At 40.8% G+C, this 23,549-nt stretch overlaps 1 protein-coding gene across 1 annotated transcript in view; it reads left to right on the forward strand.

Moving 5' to 3' along the window:
* The first annotated feature begins 6,605 nt into the window (after positions 1-6,605).
* Positions 6,606-23,549, forward strand: part of LOC307032072 (ankyrin-2-like) — an 80,392-nt gene continuing 63,448 nt past the window's right edge. Inside the window, exons 1-3 of the mRNA XM_079669786.1 lie at positions 6,606-6,752; positions 14,962-15,063; positions 21,402-21,500. Of these exons, the coding sequence (XP_079525912.1) occupies positions 6,621-6,752; positions 14,962-15,063; positions 21,402-21,500 (333 nt within the window). The 5' untranslated portion in view covers positions 6,606-6,620. The remainder of the gene's footprint in view (positions 6,753-14,961; positions 15,064-21,401; positions 21,501-23,549) is intronic.

A 23,549-nucleotide genomic window follows, 5' to 3' on the forward strand; every position in this document is an offset into this window, starting at 1 on the left:
CCAGATTAATGTTTGGCTGGACACGGAGGTCAACCCCTGCTGCATTACACGCCTCTGTGACATTGGCTGAACTTCCTGTTTGTCCACCATCTGATTTGTGCATAGGCTCATAAGCTCCTTTTAGCTCTAGCTACAGTAGAAGTGTGATTTTGAGAAAAATTGCCCATTGTCTTGTGGTCTTTAGCTTCACACTTGCTAATTTAAAAACATAAAATAAAAAAGTGATTTACGTTCTGATTTGTAACTGAAAAGAAAAAAAAAAATCAAAACCTGCGATTTGTTAGACCATTTGGCAGCCGCACAACCAAACTGAAATATCGTCTTCCATTTCCCCCTTCCAGTAAACCTTTTCAAACAACTGATGTACACACACTTCATCACATTTTCCCCCCACAACAGGTGGGGGGGGATATATTCTGTGTGCATTTATATAGTCAAAAACTGAAACCTTGACTTTAATCAAAAGTTTTATTTAAAAAAATGTCACATAGCTTTATTTGGTTAGTTGAAAGCAATAATATTAGGTTGAACCTAATGTTTATTTATTTAAACGTGATATTATTGCTTTCAACTAACCTAATACAGTTATGTGAAATCTGTTGACATACAATACATTTAATTAAGTCAACGTTTCAGTTTTCTTGCAAGTGAAGAATGGTTGGTACTATTGATGAATCAAATAAAGTGTAGTGTCTGCTTGTTCCCAAACACACACACACACACACACACACACACACACACACACACACACACACACACACACACACACACACACACACACACACACACACACACACACACACACACACACACACACACACACACACACACACACACACACATACACACACACACACACACACACACACACACACACACGCACACCCATGGCCTTATTCGTTCTCTACTAATTGGATGACTGCTTTGGCAGATGATGGCTGTTTAGGAAAGAAATGGAAGAAGACGTTAAGTACATTACACACAGGAAAAGGTTAATGAAAGTAAAAAGGACTGTTAGGTGACAAAGAAAGGCCATTCTTAGTTTGTTACCTTTTCTGGAGCTAAACTGAACTGAAGTGGTATGTGTGTGAATGGGAGTTTTAGCCACATCGTGCTGTGTCTGAGGTGGTTGCATTTAGCATGAATGTGTTAGCACTCACTGCAATTCATCTTAGCAAATCATCAGAAAATGAAATGGTCTAACATTTGAGGATTTGAAAGAAGAAGTTCGACATTCTTCATTTCAAAATTATAATCTGCCCTGGAGTGATTAGCTGGCAGTAAACAAGCTAACAGCTTGCTAAGCGATGGCGATATTGCTAGTTTAGCCCCCCTTCTGGTCAAATGACCCTTTTCTTGCAGGGTGTTGCGTTCTCTCTTGAGTCTCCCCATTCCCCTTTTTTCAGTCTCTTATGGCCTCAGCATCAACATTTTAGCAAATATCTTGCTTTGAAACAAAAGGTGGTTGTGGTTTGATATAGCTTCTAACAAAGCAACTTGTTGAAACATTTTCTTAACACCAGAGGAGCAATTTTAATATTCAAATGATATTAACTGCCACCAAAGGACCTGTGTCTGTGTTTCTCTGAAACATGAGCTCCTGAACCTCGCTGCAGCTCACAGATGATGTTATGTTGATATCTTCAGGAGAAGGTCCTCCTTCTCCCCTTACAGCTGCAGAAAGACCCGACACCTGACCCCAGCTCAGCTGAAGGTCCTATTATAGACCAACACGTTTTCTGAGGACGCACAATACGTTTTCTCATTCAGTAGAATACCTTTGTTCGACCATTATCCCAATTACAGATAATGATACAATAATGCAACCCGACTGCATTTCAAATAATAAGGATAATAATAGTTAGTGTGGATACTTTCCATCTCAGAAGTGTCAGGTTTGCAGAATCTGCCAAGCCATGAGTCATGTCGTAGGTATACTACCTTTTCTATGATATTGTAAAAGTTGGTTTACAATATTTAATTGTTATGATTTTGACATTGCAGTTCTGCATATTTAAGATTATCAAAGCATGTTTGTATCCAACAGTTTTTATCCAAACGTTAAATCATAATTTGTTTAAAAGACACACAGTGTTTCAAGTATCTGTGGGCATGTTTGAAAATCCTGTAACTTCTAATATGTTTTTCAACAGGGGTCTACAGTATAACCTTTCTATAACGACATAACCACTAAGCATAATTCGATTAATTAGCATTTTAACAAATGTATAATGGACAGAGGTTTTCTATTTCAATTAAACATGTTGAGATGGTTATCAATTGTCCTCTTGGAGAAATAAATAAAAGCTTGTGCTTTTGTCAGATATGATGAATGTCATGTGCTTGTTTATATTCATTCATTCATAGAAAGCGGCCTTCTCGTGTGGTTTCACTGACTCCAAACAATGAGGGTTCTTTCTCCCTATACTGAGATATTCAGTGAAGGATAATTGTTTATTTGATATTTTCAACAGTGACAGTATTGTATGAGTCATGACCTCGAAGAGTGCAAAGAGAATGGGGACATTTACCTCGCTGATATCATCAGACAAGTACATATGTACACGGCGTGAATACAAACACACTTTTGACCGTGGAGGAGACATACATTGACCTGTAGTGACAGCGGGAACCTGCAGTCTGAAGCTTTTATTAAACAGCATGCCATTCATTCTCAGATCCAATCAATGGGCATGAAAAGGTCTCTGTAATCTGCATTCAGTCCGAGTGGATCAATAGCTCTGCTCGGGGCTACAGACTGACACAGATCCTGCCTGCTGCCACTAAACAGTCTGTGACATGAGGATTAGTGACCATAAGGCTGAGCAAAAGTCAGGCTGGTGTCTGGACCGGTCTGTGGGCCTGGTGCTGATCACAAGTCAGCTGCAGATTATTATACAACATATAGTATATAATATACATTATTCTGAAAAATGAGTACCTTCACTTTTTTTACTTCAAGTACAAAGTACCTCACATGTCTGGAGGTAGTGCCGTCGTCTTTTAAACGTAAGGTTGTGGGATTTACTTTACCCCAAGTTGCTCTCGGGTTGGCCAACGGTGTGTGTGTGTGTGTGTGTGTGTGGTGTGTGTGTGTGTGTGTGTGTGTGTGTGTGTGTGTGTGTGTGTGTGTGTGTGTGTGTGTGTGTGTTTGTGTGTGTGTGTGTGTGTGTGTGTGTGTGTGTGTGTGTGTGTGTGTGTGTGTGTGTGTGTGTGTGTGTGTGTGTGTGTGTGTGTGTGTGTGTGTGTGTGTGTGTGTGTGTGTGTGTGTAGATGTCAAAAGCTTACAAAGCTGTTTCTTCCAAACATTGAACTTTCAGTACTGTAAAACAGCCACAGTATAAAACGCCTCTTGCATTATAAAAGCAGCAGTCAAAGACTGGGCCTGGGTCAGCAGGTGATCCCTTTCCCGCTTTGTTATATAACATGTGATGTGCACATCCATGTTGACATATGAAGTCCAATAAAAGGTCTTTCACAACAACATGCTTTATACTTGCATTATCCCTGCCCAGCCATGTAACCCACTAAGTACCATCAACACGGGCTGAATGGACTCCAGCAGGGCCTCACTGCTGATCACATGATCACTGAGAGAGCACTGCGCTTGGTCCTGGTGCCATACTCTGACACTTGATGGACAATCTGCCAAATTGAATCTATTAATCACTATTAGTTGTGTGTGTGTGTGTGTGTGTGTGTGTGTGTGTGTGTGTGTGTGTGTGTGTGTGTGTGTGTGTGTGTGTGTGTGTGTGTATGTGTGTATGTGTGTATGTGTATGTGTGTGTGTGTGTGTGTGTGTGTGTGTGTGTGTGTGTGTGTGTGTGTGTGTGTGTGTGTGTGTGTGTGTGTGTGTGTGTGTGTGTGTGTGTGTGTGTGTGTGTGTGTGTGTGTATTGGGACAGGCAGGGGGAGAGAGATGGAACAGCAATAATCCCATGTGATAATCTTCCGTGCAGCTGAGTGCAGTGTAGAGACAGAAAAACACCAAAGCTCTACATCCGAGATCACAACAGGGCTTCACTTTTGAAAATGTTATTTTGATGCCAAGAAATGCTCTGTATCGTAACTATTACCCATCATTACTAAAGGAAAAGGTCACAAAGTACAGATTTATGATTGGATAATGTTCCCTTATTGCTTCTTCCTGTCATCCACCCTGTCCCTTTAACACAACGCAGGCATGCACTAAAGCTGGCAATCCTTAATACATTGCTCTGGTGTTTTTCTCTAGACCATGGCCACTTGAAATTCTACATTCTGATTGGTTGGATGGTGTGAATTAACTTGGATAGTTACCGGACAATTTAACCAGTCACTTATGACATATTTATTTGCAGTTTCAAACAAATGGGCCAATATTCCAATTCGAATGCAATTCACACTACTTTTTAGAATCTGTGTGTGTGTGTGTGTGTGTGTGTGTGTGTGTGTGTGTGTGTGTGTGTGTGTGTGTGTGTGTGTGTGTGTGTGTGTGTGTGTGTGTGTGTGTGTGTGTGTGTGTGTGTGTGTGTGTGTGTGTGTGTGTGTGTGATGTATGCTTCTTTGCTCAGGTGGCTCTTTATCGATCGGTGTGAAGGATGACTTGTTGTAAAGTATATAAACATTATATACATGCACTCCATTTACTATTCATTGTGATGCCATTACTTTTGAACTTTTACTTGAGTAACCTTTCTGACTATTTGTAACAGTGTATTTTGACACTGTGGTATTTCTACTTTAAGTACAGCATCTGAGTGCTGAGTGTTAATATAACTTTGTAGTTTTCTTTCCAAAAGACAAATCCACTTTTATATCTTTCTAAATAGTTCCTCTTGAGTTAAAGCTGCTCTTATAGGCTGGTGTGCAGCAAGCATCACGTTCAAAGCCTTTCTTAGATTTCACTGTAGGTGAAGACCTTTAGGAAAAGGTTGCGAGGAGTCAGCTTACACTGGTAGTAACTTCTATAACTTTAAAGGAGTTATGTTGGGCAATAACCAGCAGCAGTACACATTGACGGTATAATTTAGTGTGTGTACTTGTACTGGGAACGATTAATCGAATATTCGAAATTATTCAGGTTTTGAATATGAGTTATGAATATTTTTATTGTAATTGCTTCTTTTCTTTTTTGGTGGGAGGGGTGCCTAAGTTGATTACATATGATCAAATGGAATAATTCAATGTATACAACAGTGCCATAGATAAATATGTTAAAGGTGTGTTTTGCTCCGCTCACCGGTCCCCTCACAGCGGGCAGAGCTGTAGGTGCTGATCTCTCTCTCTCGCGTACGGTTATACTTCACTCGCGTTTATGTCCAAATCCATCAGATCTAGCTAGTTCTAGCTAATGATATGGCTGCTGCCCCTCCCTACACGCAGATCACGCAGACTCAAACCTCATCTTATGCCCAAATCCCAGCTGAGAGGGTCTTCTCTACAGCTGGCCTGATTGTGAATCACCTCCGCACCCGCCTCTCCCCTGAGTAGACATGCACATATTCTTAAAGAAGAATGAGTATTGAATAGCTGCATTCTGTGCATAGGCCATATTACAGGTTGTTGATCTCTGTTGTAATAGGGTTACGTTACCCTAACCCGTTATGTTGATCGTGTATGATCCCTCTTTCATTTAAAAACCAAGTTGTGTTTTAAGCATGAAAGCTGTAAGCTGTAACTGTTCAAACTGTGATCACCAGTTCAATACATTCGACGAATTCGACTTGGTTTCTATACTTATTTCAACAAGTATTTATTTATCTTTCAAAATGAAATCTTTTAAAAAAAAAATTTACATTTGTTATTTTTTAATAGGATATGTACATTTTGGTTAATCGATTAACCGTTTTTTTGGGGGTCGAATATTCGAATACACATTTAATTTCAAATTCTCATCCCTAACTTGTACTAGACTGATGTTCTCTTTTTCCCATACTATTTTAAGAAGTCATTAGTAGACAAACTCATGCTCACTTTGCAAGTCACTCAGAGACATTTCAGGCCAAAAACAATGAGGTGACACAATGCACAAATGCCGTACAGGAAGTTAAATCATCTATGCTATAATTTCAATCTTTTGAAATCGACAGATTTAAACTCCGGCCCCATTCAAGCTTATTAAACTCGTAGTGTACCTTTTACATTTACATTTAGCAGCATAAATGCACCTCTGTTGCCAGACCAGTGGATCGTTTTAGTGTTTCTTCTGGAACATAGAGTTTGACTCCGTGTGATCAGGACTTATTAGCACAGATAAGCCTCATATCAGTCCATAGTGTGTCAATGAAGCCCCCTGCTGTTTTGGCATGCCACCCTGTGCAGACCACCCACTCTCTGCTCTCTCTCTGCATGCATATCTAGGCTGGTGGGTGTAAAAATAACCGGGTTGGGGGGGTGTTAGTCAATGGTCAAAGAGTTGCACTGAGTGAGAGCTCTGCTGGCAGTCACAGTGAAACAGGGACAGCAGCGCTGCTCAGCCGGAGGGAAGGGAAGTTTGACAGGGACTGAGGGGGGAGTCCCCCCTGGATGGTAGACTGTTTTTTAAGGGGGAGGGCGGGGGGAGCAGGGCTGGATTATCAGAGTGATTAAATGCCCTCACTTAGATTCTGTACGTTCTGATGGGATAGTAAACCTCGCAGCATGGGCAACGCGGCCATGTGTAAGGTGTGTGGCTCGGACAAGGGCCTGAGGATGGGGAGCCGGTCCCACCGGGACCAGAACGCTCTCCCAGACTACTACTGTGAGGACCACTGCCCTGTGCAGACCCCTCTGGTAAGAGCTGCACCTGCAGGTGTTCAGGAGACTTTACAGACACACTGAACAAACGAAACGTTGACTTTAATTCAATGTATTATGTCAACAGATTCCATATAGCTGTATTAGGTTAGTTGCTACTTCATACCCAAGTACTGTTCTTACTTACTTGAGCTTTTTCACATTATGCTACTTTATACTTTTATTCCACTACATTTTGTAGGAAATGTTTTTCCTTTTGACTCCCCTACATTTATTTGACATATTTAGTTAATAACTACTGTGCAGATTTAGAATATTAATACAAAATATAAATCAACTAACACATTAATACATATTATTGTCGGTTAAGGTACACAGTAGTTTAAAAGAAATCCAAAGAAAGCCCACATTTACCAAGTGCAACACTGTAGTGATGAACAAATTCATTTTCTGAAAAATTACTACTTTTTTGTACTTAAAGTACATTTTGATGCTAATACCTTTGTACTTTTACTTAAGTACAATTTGGAATACAGGACTTTTACTTGTAACTGAGTATTTCAACACGTAGTATTGCTACTTTAACTCAAATAAATCATTTGAGTGCTTCTTCTGCATATGAGCGATTTGATGGACTTCTATAGAGCAGTGTTAGCTCTTTAAACCCAGAGGTATTTTATACTGGTCACAGTCTTCATGTTCTTTGTGTCACTGACAAGCTAATCTACTTCCAAGTAGCTGAGTGACATTTCCTGTTTTCAATGGAAGCAGGTACTTAAAGTTCTGCGTGGAGGATCGACTCTGATTGGGCATTACAATAACATTATTAAGGTGTTCAGTGTTGGATGTGTGTGAGGAGCTGTGCATTGGTTAGTGTGTGTAGAATGGGTGTTATTACTGCTCCTCACCTTTTAAATGCCAGTGTGACATTTTTGCTCCTAAAATACCCCTGCACAACAGCATGTGGACGCTTGTGGCTAATTTGAAAAGCAATGTAATGAATCTAGCAGCAAGTAGCTGCTACTGGGAGAACAACAAAAAGAATATTACTCATTCAGTCTGGAGCCTTATTTTATGGCTTTTCCCAGAGCAAATCTTAAAGGGGACCTATCATGCAAAATGCACTTTGTGATGTCTTTTATACATAAACATGTGTCCCGGTGCGTCGGGGAACTCACGCAGCGTCAGAAATAAAACCCTCTCTCTTTTCCTTCATACCCAAATCTTTTAAAAACGGATGTATAACGAGCGGATACAGATTCCATCCGAACTGACGTCAAATCGGCGGCAGGACCCACAGAAAGTTGCTATCAGAAACAATGCCTGACGTGTTTTGGACTTAATCTCGTCTTTGTAAACTTTACATTAGCAAGCCTCGCTAACACTCAGAGCTAAACTGTACTGTAGAGCACATGTGTTTAAAAAGCAGGAAATAAAAAAAGGAACTCACCTTGTGATAAACCCGCAAGAGAAAAAGCATTTGAGCTCCATACTGTTTCAGAAATAATCCTTGACGTGGTTTCAAGCTAAGGACCCAAGATCCGCGTTTCTCTAACAGGGCTTCAAAAGAGGGGTATGAGCAGTATGAGGCATGGCTACAATGGGTGATCTGTTTGGTATTTTGAAAAAATAACTTCACAGACATGTTTTGTATAGGTATGGCCCTACAATATATTTTTTAAATATAGCATGATAGGCCCACTTCCAAGAGAACATGTCAGAGTCTTTTGTTTGTTTGTTTGTTTCTTAAAGATATATCTTGATTGACATTTTTGTGAAAGTTTTCGACTCGCCAATCTTAACACTTATAGTACGCTTTCTAAAAGGGTCCGCTGTGATAGAAGATGTATGATATCATATTTACAGTATTTAACTACAAATAACAGCCCTTTAACATAACATTGAACTTGAATGCATAGTAAACCCTCGCTCTTAGCGATAGTGCTAATCCCATAAAAATGTGCTTGCTTTCCTTTCGGCTTCACATTCACTCAACTGTGAGAATATTTCATGCTACTGACTTGTTATCCCTAAGAAGTTGCAGAGTGTATTTCACCTGACGCTGCTCAGGGACTGGCGCAGGCTGCTATATCTGTCTGAGTTTGCAGGAGGAGGCAGGACCGACAGCCTGCCCTGACCTCTGCAGCTCAACACCCTGCTTCTTTTCTGATCGGATGAAAGAGAGGGAAACAGCAGTGTGACAGAGCTTCACCACAACACTGTCTCTGGATATTTATATCATACATAGTGACCCTCCTTAATGGAACTGTTAAGATGTTCTTCAGACTGTGGTGTGTTCATGAACTTTAAGATCATGCTTCATGTGTTGCGTTTGGGAAGTGGAGTTTATTAAAGGATTAGTTTAATCATGGATCATAACCCTAACCCTATTGAAAATGCCATCCATATTGCTACTTAACTAGCATGGCAAAAAAAAAAAAAAACACGTCTATACATAAAATAATTGGGAAATAGGATTTGATTAAAGCATTATGACTAGAGCCAGACTGTAGTTTGACCTGAGCAGCAAGGCCAGCTGTCTGCTCTGTTTGCTGTTATACTTTGCTATCCCAGCGTGAGAAACATGATGTGAGAACTTGAAGGTTCTCTGAGTGGATTTATGGGACATTAGCACATTGGACTACATCTTCCAGATTGGACGGATAAAAAGCAACACAATAGGAGCAAAGAACCTTTCCAATCCTCATAAAGACCGCCTGGTTTTATCTTTTGACTTTAGCTATCAGACATTAAAGCTTGCCCACAGGAGATGCGAGCCGTCATTTTAAAGAGACGTCCATTAATGATGACAGGAGGCACAGCAGCCCTCTGTCTGATGGACAGAACTGTGTTCATGACGACTTGTATATTTACTTTTAATTCATTCACAGTGCGGTATAATGAGACAATAACAGGCTACAGATGTGGACATATACACACACAAATATAATATAAATATATACAATTTCAGAATCAAACAAGGACTGTGTGAGAGCACTCTCATAATAACGTAACACAATCAGAGACTGGATATATAACAATATGAGAATTGTCGTCTTTTTTAAGAATTTTTTTTAAGAGTCTTTTTTCTTATGTCCATCTTCAAAAATTCCGAGTCCGACGGACTGTTTAAACATTGTCACAGGATAGGTACCTGTCAGCCAATAAGACACGGTTATTTCCATGCAACTCTCTGGTGATTGTTCTGGTGTCTTGCCTCTGTTGCATTCACTGAACACGGGAAATTACAATCCTGCCGTCCTCTCTAGTGTCATGATGAGGTTCAGGTAAAGCACGGTTAATGTATTATAGTATTGAGGGAGAATTGTCCGTGGCTAAAACCATCAGTGTATCCTCGATTATAGCTCCTCCAAAGAGCCTCCTCGATGCTCGATGCTCGGTCCTCGATGTGCATTTAGAGAAATGAGATGTCATTCAACATGGCGTGCTGAAATCCATTTCCGTTTCACTACCGGAGGAGTCGAGTCGTTATTTATATTCTGCATGAAGGGTCTGCACGGGTGCCATTCTAATCACAATCGTTATCAACTCAAAGTATAAAGAGCAGCTTTTTATTTGACCAGAAGTCTTGCTTTTTAGTTAAAACGGTTAGTGGTTGGATTTGTCCGAAGTGGTGGTATTAGCTTAAAACGATAAGTGCACATTGACCTGTGTCTGCATGGACCTGTAAGGAGCTTTTAGTCTGAGACACTGGGAGAAGTGTGGTTGCTAGTGAACAGAAATAGTGTTATTCCATCCGGACAGCCAGGAATAGAATGTCTTCAATCAAATAAACAAGAACAGAGAGGCAATTGATGTGTGTGTGCTCTTGTTCTTATATGGCTATAAAGTCCTCTTGGAACTCTTTCTAAGGATTGAGATGTTTAAAGGGAGAATTAGATTCGGGTTGAATGTAAAGTCTTGGACAATAGTATATAGGGCAGTTAAATGATGATGCCTTTTGTTAAGTGTCTATTATTTAGCTAACACTTACGTATACCCCTACTAAAGTATATACACACTAAAGTACGTACAAATCATGAGCATGTGCATGTGTGCTCAAACTCTAACTCTAGTTAATGGAGATATATATTCAAGGGTTATTTATTTGTATGCATTTATTCAACACAGGGTCGCACAGCAAAATGCACGTTTATTTTACTCAACTCAAGGCAAAAATAATTAAATCAAATAAATGTTATCTATTGGATCAGGTTTTTTTGCTTTTTAAGTTTCCTTTTAAGAATTACAGCTGTTTCTGAGCTGCTCTCCCCGGGGTGTGGATGTGAGATGACAGGTCCTTTGAGATGCTGATTCAATGAGTTCTAAAACTGTTCACTTGCCCAACAGCAGCTCTTTTATTGTAGACAGTTGGGTGTGTCCTTACCTCCTTTAATTGGCTGACACGTCGTTCCCTCATCACTCCAGATATGGGTTCTCATTGTTGTTTGAAATCCAGACAGTTATGGAGAGCTCTCTTCTCCTCTGGTGTTGCATTGTGGGTGTGCGGTGTGAGAGGAGGGGGCGGAGCATTCTCTGTGGATCTGTTGGCTCTGTTTGCAAACTGGAGAGGGTCCAGCCTGGCTGGGAATTTATTTTTCATGTGCTGGACAACAAAGTTGATCAGACGTTGGATAAGTGCCTCTGTGCGGGGATGGCTTAAACACTGCACACTTTTTAAGGACAGGGATGATGGAGGCTGATTTAGGCTGACATGTGACAGTGATATGATAAACATGTGTTAATGACTACAGTAGCTGCGGCAACAACATACATACATGTGAGCTGGATCCATAATACCTTTTGGACAACAACAAGCCTCCACGCGTGAGAAACACACACTCACAAATGTGTGTGTGTGTCACATGTACTGATAGACAGCTCTAACAGGAAACGATGCCCTTCATGTTTTATGTGCTTACTTCTGCTGACAGACAGAGCCTTGTTGTCATGGTTACCTCCAGAGAGGGCAGTGCTTGTCTCCGTGGTAACTGGGAGGGGCAAGGATGCTTCCACTGGTCTCTCACAGAGCATACGGGGGGTTTGCATTATTGTTAAAGCTCCTCCGGCTTTACAGATAAAGACTTTCTTAAATTAATGTTTGATGTAATGTGATGTGGGTGGGGGGGGGGGACACTTTAGGACTTGGCTTTGTCATGCTTGGCAGGTCTGATTGAGTTGTGACGTAATGTGTCTAGACACGAGCTGGAACATAGACAGGGACAGATTGTTCTTAATTAGGAAACATTTGAAACAATTAAGTCTAACATCTTCATGTGATCAGTCAGTTATCAGATACTTCTTTGATGACACCAAATGCAGTTTAAGATGCACTTGTTTTACTGTCATAAAGGAAACTTAGAAGGAATTACCTTCATGCCTGACTAAAGTTTCTTGGTGAAAAACAGCACAGTTTGTCTTCTCTAAATGTTTTTGTCATTGTAAATGCACTTGAACCCAGTAGTTAATAAGTCAAAGTCCAAAAAAAAATGTTGCAATAAGAAAAAATAAACAAATAAAAACCTTTTTTAATAAAGATAAAATTATAAATATAAATATTTTTAGCATTTCTACATTTTGTCTCTTCTATTCCTTAAACATATCCCATATTGATATTGTCATAGTTAGTGTTTAATGAAGTTTGGGTCGTCATGTCATCTTTGGAAAAAAACTGTAGGTCTTTTAAAGCATTTTGTGTTCAGGACACATGTTCCCTTCAAAGAGAGTGACTAAACTCCTTAGGAAACCATGTAGGAAGCTGCCTGCCACAATTCTCCTTTTTTCTGCAATGTTAAGTGTTTTCCATTCAAAAGCCTAACTTGTCTTAGAGTCCTGTTGGTCTGTGTGTCACTATAGCAACCCGCCAGTAGTGGAACGATGAGTAGGGTAAGGTCCTGCATAATGTGACTCTGCAGCACTGGAGGCAATGTGAGGACTTTATGAGACAGGGGGGGGGGGGTTGCTGCTTTGTGCAGTGAAATAATAGTACGAACATGTATGAGGCTTTAATACTGGTCATTTGATACACTTCAGGGGGGGGAATGCACAAAAAACACCCTCTAAGGTAGATTACATAATATAAAGTGGCCTCAAGGGTGACATACCAGCTGACAAAACTTGATAAAAATGTGATGCAGGGCCCTCTATGGTGACCCTCCGCTGCTAAACACCTATTGTGGTGCTCTGCTGCATGTACAATAGCTGGTGTATTTCTTAACACATGCCCCTCAAACAACCTCAGTCTGCCACTGCATGTATAACTGCAGAGGCTTGGGGACCGACAGACATGTACCGGTAACTGGATTCTGTATTCCCTCACAGTCACATGAAAAAATGACAAATAACCCTCTCCAACTCTGAATTTCTTACATTTATCTCAGTGTTTGTTTACATTTTGGTGTGTCCGTCCGCAACATGCGATCCGACCACACCAACTCTGCTATACAATCAAGTAGAGAGGAACTTCTACACATCAGAAACTTGGTGGACAGCATGTCTATCACCGAGACCGTCAAACAATGGGGATTCGCCATGGAGGAAGACAAAGCGAGGGTCCCAGGTTACTGATTTGTACACAAGTACCTTTTTAAAGTAACCGTCCCAGCTCGGCAACTGTACCAGCTATGTCTAACCTTCAAGTTGACTTTTAAAGCGTATTTGCTTGAATTATGATCCATCAGTAACTCCACAGCTTATGTTATGTTTACATTCTGGATTAAAACATACAGAACGATGATCCTCTGAAGGTGAAGGTGGGGAGTTGGACAAAGCTCTATAGTTGTGAGTGAGCGATGCAATGCAGTTCTCTGCAGCAGAGAGCAGCTGACTGCAGGTCAGCTCCAACCATCAGACCAGGACTATTGTATTTGTCTGTAGGAGACATCAGTTCTGCAGTGCTCATTTTAGTCAGCATTCTTTGCTCTAATCTCTGCATTCTCTTGGAAATCATGGGGAGGGTGATGCTGTTAGAGAACGAGTGACACATTGGGATTTAGGAAGGAACACATTTGGACTTTCAACACTGCTAATACAAGTTGAAGGCAAACTATGACAATCAAAAACAAGATTTGATTTCTGAGAACAGAACATCAGCTGACTTGTTTATGAGCAAAACATGAGTCTCTTCCTTCTGACCTCTGACCTCTCGTTGGAAGCAGTTTGAATGCAGTAAAATAAGCATTGCACTGTGTTTTTTCTGCAGGAAGAGCAGTTAGCTGGGAGCTTTGAACAAGCTGTATGTGAGCCAAGATTTAGCTTTAGTGAAGCACGAGAGGAAAATGCTGAGTCATTCTGCCTCCTTACAGTCCTGGTCTGCTTCCAACTCTCTCAGCATTATGAGACAACAGTGGACATGTCCTTCCCAAACAATGGATACACGTGTATTAGGCATTAAGGAAACCGTATATGTCTAATCATGTCTGCAATTACTGAAAATGTAAACATTTTAATTGCACAAGATTGAATATATTGATAATTTATTTTTTTACAGCACAATCACATGCAAAAGCCAACTATACTTTATCGAGTGGAGACACACAGCCTGCATACATTAGATTGGATTCAACTGTTATGTCAAGTAACTTCGATTAAAACAAGATACAATTGAAGAAGCCCTGCTGTATTTTCTTGTGAACAAACAAAATATATGTCTACATTAAGTGTAGGTGGCGTGTAACCCCATAAAACATTTGCAAAGCCAGTATAGGCATTCAGCATTTTTCTGTTGTAGTCAAGTGGCTTCATTTTGAATCGGCTCTAACTGGTAATTGAATTTACTGATGACAAATGCATGGATGTTTCAGAAGAACCGTACACAGATAAAGAGTATTGCCATTTTAGACAGTACCAAGATGGGAAATTATCAAATGGAAGCATTAATATATAAAACAGAAGAGGTCCAATAATGGATCCTTGTGGGATGCCACACAGCATGTCATATTTGCTTAAAACTGTAAAATCAAGCATTGAAAAGGAGGTGATGAGTTATGAACAACTTAAATGCAGTGTCAGATAGATCCACCAAGCTCTCAAGCTTGTATAATAAAATGTGATGGTCCTCAAAAACCAACCAATGTTTTTCAGTGGTAATCATCAAGTCATTATCATCATTCCAGTTTATTTTGTGTTGAGAAAGAATTTGACTTATTCAGCCAAAAAGGCTACATTTGATAATTATTGCTCCTCATGTACCACAAATAATTATGTAGAATTATTTTTAAAATATCTTTCTCTTTGTCTCTTCCAGTCTGACAGTCACACCAGTTTCCTGCGAGCGGCGAGAGCCGGAAACATTGACAAAGTTTTGGAGTTTCTGAAAGGTGGAGTGGACATCGGCACCAGCAATCAGGTAAGAGACACATCACATACAGTCATACACTGCACCCACTCACACCTGGCACAATATGGGAAAATGTTAGAGAATGAACATAAAACCAAATAGGAAATACAATACTTTGTACCTTAATTACAATTGGTTGGGTTCAATAAGATGTTTTATTATTTGCCCTCCATTGTCAGTCAGTAGTGTTGGCATATGATTGCAGGATATAGAGGTGTTAATAGTAATATTCATGATGGCTGCAGTTCATTTAGTTCAAACATGCATGCTTCTTACTGGGCTACTTAAAATGAATGCCCTTTTCTGCTTTTGGGGTTGTTCCCCTCTCCTGTAGTGTGTTCTACAGGTTGTTGTGGATGTAAATGCTCTGCAAAGGCTAAAATCTCTATAATATTCAGAGTCCAAGAGCATAGGTTCAGCAATGAAACAAGTTAAGCTGCCCATGCCAATTGCTGATATTAAACAGTTGTTTGCAGAGATAGGCTGTTAAAACCTTGTTTGGTCTTTCTTAACATATAGGTTTTAAGGCTTCAAAACAGTTGCCTATTGAAACATCCAGCAGAGCAACATAAGCATTCATCTGAGTTGTGTTTGTATATACACATGACAACGTCGTCATGCATACTTACAATTCACAGAATTTGTTTATATAAGTGCTAATGTGCTTGTGTTGTCCAACACTAATCTTTGTAATATCATCATATGAAAATGGTGTTACATTCCAGCAGGGGGGGGGGACTGCGTTATATCAGGGAGAGTTTCTTTATTTAGGCCTAGTTATTATCTCGTATCCTCCAAGCCATTAACATTCCATCCTGTAAACAGTCCTGTTGTGGCAACAGCTGTACCGACCAGCCCAGTAAACATAAGTCACATGGAGAGGAAATGTAAGATTTGCTGGTTGCTCTGTGGTGTGTTAAGCCTATTTGTTACCAACTGATGTGTTACGAAGGCTGTTAGCCTCATTGCTACTCCTGCAATTGAAGATATTTTGAGCTTCTGGTTTATTTGTATTACTCTCAAAATATAGTTTTGTCCCACTGTAACTCAGATGAAAAGAAAGGCATAAACAGGTTTAGTTATGACCTATGGTGGCCGCTAGGTGCAAACGCGCTACAACGGCAAAATATATGACCATTAGTCAAAATTGCGCTGCAATTTCAAAACGATGCAAATATAAAAATACAAAAGCCAACATGTGCAAATAAAGAAACATCTTCACCAATTTGACAACTTTGAAAATATATTTTATCTATGGTTAGCTAGCTAGCCAAGCAGCCTAATGTTTTTTGCATTTTGCCTGGATGAAATAAAGGAAGCTGATTGGTTTGGAGAAAACTGCACTAATGAGATGTTTTTTCTCTGAGTCGGCTCCAGCACTGCTAAATTACATTTTCATGGATTTAAAATCCATAAGTCAATTTGATGATTGGAAATCGTCTCCCAAGTGACTGTTCATGTGGTCTGACAGAATGAAGCGACAGGTTTTATGGATGGAGGAGTGGGCGTACATTCAGAATGATAAAGGGGTTATTGGGTTCCTGGAGGTAAGGGAGGGCATGGGGGGATGTACAAAGATGAATAGTGCCCCTGAGAGTTTTACCAGAAGGTTATTCCCTTAAGATGGGAAGCCGCTAATGTTCCATCATAAAGACATATCATGACATTGTGAGTAATCAACATGCAGAGAATTTGACATGGGTTAAACTCTTGGATATTCATTGTTAGGGTGGTGGCCTTTCCTGGCCAAATTGGAAAAATGTGGGGGGGTGAAATTGACTTGTTGTCCATTGGGACAAAAGACAGATTCAGCAGCATTCACAGCTGAAATATAGCTGTCTGTTTTTTATGGTTGAACAGTGACAGGTGCTATTTCAAACAGACTGCTGGAGGCTTTTTTCCTGAGATGAAGAACTGAACACCTCAGGGGGGAGGGAGGTTACACTGCTGCCCCACATTTCCCTTACCTACTTTTAATAAAGTCACTTTTTTTATGTACATACGAAGAATTTAGTTTTCTAGGAAAATCACATCAATATTTTGAGTTCAGCACAAAGCTATGATTGGAGCTGTCTGCTTGGTAACACCCGATTTTTAAAACTCTATTGAGACTTGCTGCCTAACGACTTACCATCCAAGGTAAATGCATAGCCATCTTGCAAAAGTTTTTTTTTATCATAGCAGTCAATAGAGACAAAACCAGACCTTAATAAATTGCTAATCAAACAGGAAATGTGCATATTGATTCACAAGTTTGAAACATGGCTTATGGCCAGACACATTACATATCCATCAATCAACCAGAGATCTATACCCTTGCTTTCCTCCTCGCTACGCGAAGGACACACAGCCTACTGTGTTACAGTAGCACTGTATTTCAAAATCAGACAGCAAGGCCACAGAACACGGTCATGCTGTAAAACAGGGTTATGGCTAGAAAGGATCCGTCTAGTGTGAATATGACGTCACGTTCTCATTGTAACTCTCGTTGTAATCGGAACGGCTCGGAAACACATCTACAGCAGTAACATGATGCAACATACACATTAATGCAGCAGCAATATTAATAGATAAACATCAGACTTAATAGTAAAACACTGCAAGGGAACATTTTATTGCACCAGGAGCTATCTTGGGACTTTTACTGCGACAACGTTGACTTGCCTGTGAATAAAAAATAAACCATAGTGTTGGTGATCTACAGTGTTGTCATTCTTCTTTAAACACCAACAAGACCGCTAACACCCTATTTCAACAATCACACTCCCTGTCATTGACATAATTAATAGATAGTTTAACTTCTCATCGTCATTTGCTGTGGCCAACTGATGTTAACGATCGTAACTGAAAGGCTGCCTGCCAAACGTAAACATTCAGCCACGTGACATTCAGCCAAACTCTCGCGAGAGTTTTACACAAGACAGATCCTTTCTAGCCATAACCGTAAAACAGGGCCGTTGCCAGAGCAAACCTTCAGAGAGTGCCTCTGATTTTCAAGGTAGGGCAAAAAAACGAGGCACAAATTAAATACCATTAAAACAGCATGACCAATATAATTGCGTAAAGACACAAGCTGCTCCCAAATGCGCACAAATAAACAGCAACATTCTAACCACCTTTGCAACCGCGCCTTGTGTGTACGGCCGGGAAAACACAGATAATCAACAGCATGCACGAGCATGTGCGAAGAGATACAAACTCACACGGAAAACATCACAGCAACAGCTTTGCTTGGGTCTTACACTTAGTCAGCCACAGCAGCAAACAGATAGACAATACAGAGCGACCCCCCATGATGCACTAAGCATCAGAGTATTTTATTAATTTGGGAATAGTCAACTCACCGCTTGATGCTAATTAGCCTTTTCTGACGTCCATTATTTATTGATAACAGAATAGGCAGGCTACAGAATCCAAACTCAGAAGAATTACAGAATATGCGGCAGAATGTAACACAAACTTGTTGAGTTATGTGTTCTGAATAGCGATTAGTCTGAACACACATAATTGTAAAACACATTTTATTTGTATGAAGGGCAAATATATCACATGGGAGGGCAGGGCCTTACCTGAGCCCCCCATGGCGCCGGGCCTGCTGTAAAACCTTGGAACATTTCCATTTAAACTAAAATCCACAGAGCACAATCCAAAAAACACAACTTTGTCTTCAGTTTTAATGACACATGGGTAACAGCAGGGTAACATGCATAAACAGTTCAACTGATCCCCAAACAGTATAGCTTACATACACATTTCCCCCGTGATGCACAGATGCCCCTTGCCAGCTGTGGCAAAGAAAAGTAAAACAAAGTTAGATGACCCTGGGATGAGCAGCATCTCTGGGTATCCCTCAGGGAACCTGTGTAGGGACTCTAGTCCAGTGGGCCCATCAGCCTCGGGGGGCCGTGTGATGAAAGTCAGTTCAACAGTGACGGAGGAAATTACTTATTGACTCAGAGGGTACTTTTTGTGCTGCAGCCTAATGCTCTCGCTGCTGCAAAAAGGTTATTCAGTCAGGATGGTTCTCTTAGAAGAGAAAAAGGGCAAATGAGGAAGCAACCCTGCAATCATCGGTATGCTGTTATTGGAGTAGAAGAAGAAGAAGAAGAAGAAGAGGAAGAAGAAGAAGAAGAAGTACTGTATTCATCCCTTACAGGGAAATGTATTTTCCCCACTCTGTTGTGTTTACACACATTACACACAGAGGTGAGGATATACATGCATTAACACAGAGGATATATGTAAACACTCAACCACATGCAGATAGGAGAAGTGAAAATAATGTAGTGTTTGTCTGGCTTAAAATATCTTCATTTCCATTCTAATGTTAAGGCTGCACTATTCAATTGTATTTAAAGGGGACATATTAATATTACATGTTTGACGCTTTTTTCCAAAGCGACTTACATACTCAATACTGTGGACAATCCCCACAGGAGCAATTTGGGGTGAAGTGTCTCAGGGACACAACAACATGCTGACTGCAGTGGGACTCAAACTTACTATCCCCTGATTCAAAGTTCAGCCCACTAAGTTCAGCGCACTATTCCACTGCGCCACAGCCTCCCCATATCATGCAATATTTGAACAATATATTGTAGGGCCATACCTATATAAATATAGTTAATTTTTCAAAATACCAAACAGATCCTGCATTTTAGCAATGCCTCATTTCGCTTTATTTGCTCTTTACAGCCCTGTTTTTACAGGGGGCTGATTCTGTGAGCTGCAGCTGACCACGCTCCCCTGCAGGAGAGGGGAGCGTGCTTTGAGATCAGCTGCCAGGCTACAGCGGGGAGAAGAGGGGGAGAAAAAGAGATCTCCGTCCTCCGTGTTTTATTCTTATATTGTAGTGCCGAGAGATAGGGAGTCAGAGGCGGTGCAATGAAGGTGCAAAGTTGTCTTTATTCAAGAGCTGCAAGGGACATGTTGTTGGGTCGCAGCCCGGGAAGACAAGCGAGAGAGAAAGGAAAGAGGACACAGTATATACACAGGAGGTACCGTCAACAAATGTGTCCGTACGGAACCATAGCCCCAACCTGTAGTTCCATGGTGAATTCTGTAATACAGTGGTCACCACACAAGCCCCCCCACAATTCAACCATGGAGACAATCCCCGCGTCTGAGAGGAAGCACCACAGGGGCCGAGGAGGGCGGGGTTGCAGGTGAGGGCCGGGCCATGGAACGGGCCGTCGTAAATGGAACGGGCCGTCGTGAAGTCTTCACCCGCCAGTCGGTGAAAGCCGGGTCGCTGAGCCGCGACGGGCGTGAATAACCCGGTGGCCCCCAGCAGGAAGGAGCGCTGCCCGGCCGCAGGCGAGGGCACAGCGGCGGCGGGCACAAAATCGGGAAATTGTGTTGTTATGAAATAAAAAAAATATATATCTTTTTTTATTTCTAACTTTTTTTCCCAATTTCGGCGCCCCCCATTGATTGATGCGCCCTTAGCATTCGCCTATACTGCCTATGCCAAGGTCCTGACCACAATATATGATTATATAGTCATTATTCATTTGTTTTAAAGCTCAATAAATAACAAAGAAGACCTTTGACCGGCACTTTTCTAATTTTGTCCGGAAGATTTAAACTTTAATGGACATGTTGAACAGCGAACTGAAACTGAAACTCTGCCGCATGGTCCCCTCGTTCCTTGGAAGAGGCGGAGAGGTGGGTGTTTGTCATCTGCTGGTGGACTAACCAGAGAGAATTACAGTGCTTGCCTCGACGGGGAGGGATTGCATTGAATTACAGGAGCAAACGCTTGCCTCGGGGAGGGAGAACAAGAGCCACAGCGGAGAATAAACAGAAGGGCAACCATGGCAACCATGCGCGGGAAGTCTTCTTCGCTGCTTTTGTGGCAGACTACAGCGCAGAGTTCCAGTTAGCCGGTAATTACCGGACTATGACCGGTAAAATATGCTGAAGACCGGCAAATCTAAATGTCTCCGGTCAAAGTGTCCGGTCAAAATAATTTCCCCTTAGCGCAATACCGCATCAGTTGCGCCACTTATGTGACAGACAAGATTAGTATGTGACAGACAAAAGAGTATGTGACAGACAACACACACACTCTCACACACTTATTTCTATCTTTATTCCTGTGACTGGCTCTGCTTCATGCCAGCATTGCATGGCACAACAACTGAGCAACTTTGATATCTAGCGTTGATATTTCAGTCTCAGAGAGGGACAGACACATGTAGGACAGATGGAAACTGAGATAGAAAGGCGGGCTCCGTTAGCTGTTTTAGAGGAGGTAACTCTTTCTATTTCCATTTGGACCTGTCTTTATTCTTTGTTGATGTTGCGTTTATTGGACTAACCTTGCCTACGTGGTCTTTTTCCAGAATGGTCTCAATGCACTGCACCTGGCAGCCAAGGAGGGCCATGTGGACCTGGTCCAGGAGCTGCTGGAGAGAGGGGCAGCCGTGGACTCTGCCACAAAGGTGGGTGATCTCAGCTTCACGCTGAACACACTTCTGTCCAGGAATAACAATTGCTTGGTGACATGGTTGATTTGGTTTTCGTGTTTTATCACTTTTTTGTTATGTAATAGTTTCCCAACGGTCAGCTGCTATATAGTGATGTTTAAATTATTTAGAGCTGAATATGTTCCAATATTTAAATATTTCGGACTTTGTTATTAAAGAGGCCTTATCATGCTTTTTGGGGTTTTCCCTGTTCTGTAGTATTGTATAGGTTCTGGTGCATGCCCAGCCTGAAGGAGTCTGTTGTTTACTTCCATAATATGATGTCACCATCACTATGGAACACTCACTCTACTATTGGCTAGCGCTCCAACACATTGTACTTGATAGGCTAAGGGGCGGGACATCTCTAAATGGTTGACCGATCACCATAGAGCAAGCCAGCTAACCAATCAGAGCAGACTGGGCTCTGGTCAGACAAAGGGTGGAAAGAGGTGCTGCAGCACAGGCAGTATGAGAAAAATAAAGAGCTTTAGAACATTAAAGCATGGGGACATGTCACAATGGAGACAAATTAGACAACTTACGAATGCAGTGCTATTTTGCAACTTTAGTCACAATGAGTTATTCTGAAATCAAAAAAATGTGCCACTTAGTGCACCATTACCCTGCGCCATTTTATTTGTGTCAAAACAATGGATGGAAAGAATTGGCACCTCCCATTGGTTGCATTAGATTGTTAGTGCGCTTTTAAGGTCTTTTTAAGTATATTTATACTCACAAAATAATTTATTTAACGTGAGTAATTGATTGGATGTAGATTGATAAACACAGAGTTTAACATTTTTAAATAATATGACGAGAAGAAGGCAGATCATTGACTGAGGAAAGTAAGCTTCTACAGATGACTAAGAGTCTAGAAATAGATGAGAGAGTGCAGCACTAGAAGAAAGTGATATGGATAGTGGACTAGTAAACATGGAGGTTTGCGTGGTAGTTAACATTCCAACTACTGTAACTAGAGAAGTTCCCCGTACACATTATAGTTGGAGTTGCTCCAAAATACAACTACATGGTACACAACATTTTCACTACAGCAGATTACTGTGAATGTAGGCTGGAATATTCCAGTTATTACATGTATATTGAATTTTTTTCCCCCTTAGTTTAATGTAGAAATACTAATAATGTCCCATTTTAGAATCATAAATACCTGCATTTTTTTAATTAATTCATTAATATGTTCATCACACCTGGTAAAGGTTGAGCTAATTTATTTACTTTATATACTGCTGCTGTATAACTTAACCTATCATTTTATATCATAGTTTATGTATTTGTTTATTTATATTTTGTATTCGCTTATAATGTGAATATGTAAAGTAACTATTAAATAATGTTGTTAAATAAATATAAAGGAATAAAAAGTACACTATTTCCCTCCAAATGTAATGGAGGGTTAGGGTTAAAAAACACTTTTTAATATATTCCATGGAATGCTCTTAACATCCCGATAGCAATGAATATATTAAATGCTTTGACAAAAAATCCATACAAAAATGTCATTTGTGGAAGCCGTAGTACTGTAAAAAGCACGACCAATCATCTGAGCCGGCCCGGCTAAAATAACTGGATGGCCTACCTGCCTGTCAGCCTTCCATCTGTGCACAAACTTATCTCGTGCCCTCATTGGTCATGTGCGCGCACGTGTGTGTTGGAGGAGGGGCTCTGGAAGGAAGTGGCAGATTTTTTCCGGTTGTGTATTTTCCAATTCTAGCGCACTCGAGCTGGTTTCTCCAAAATTACCTACCCCATCTTTAAAGGGGACCTATCATGCAAAATGCACTTTTTTATGTCTTTTATGCATAAATATGTGTCCCCGGTGTGTCGGGGAACTCACGCAGCGTCAGAAAATAAAACCCTTTCTCTTTTCCTACGCACCAAAATCTTTTAAAAACGGGGGTACAACGAGCGGATACAGATTTGCTGCCGATATGACGTCAAATCGGCAGCGGACCCACAGAAAGTTGATATCAGAAACAATGCCTGACGTGTTTTGGTCGTAAT

This window comes from Notothenia rossii (genome assembly GCF_949606895.1).
Source record: "Notothenia rossii genome assembly, chromosome: 3".
NCBI classification, from domain to species: domain Eukaryota; kingdom Metazoa; phylum Chordata; class Actinopteri; order Perciformes; family Nototheniidae; genus Notothenia; species Notothenia rossii.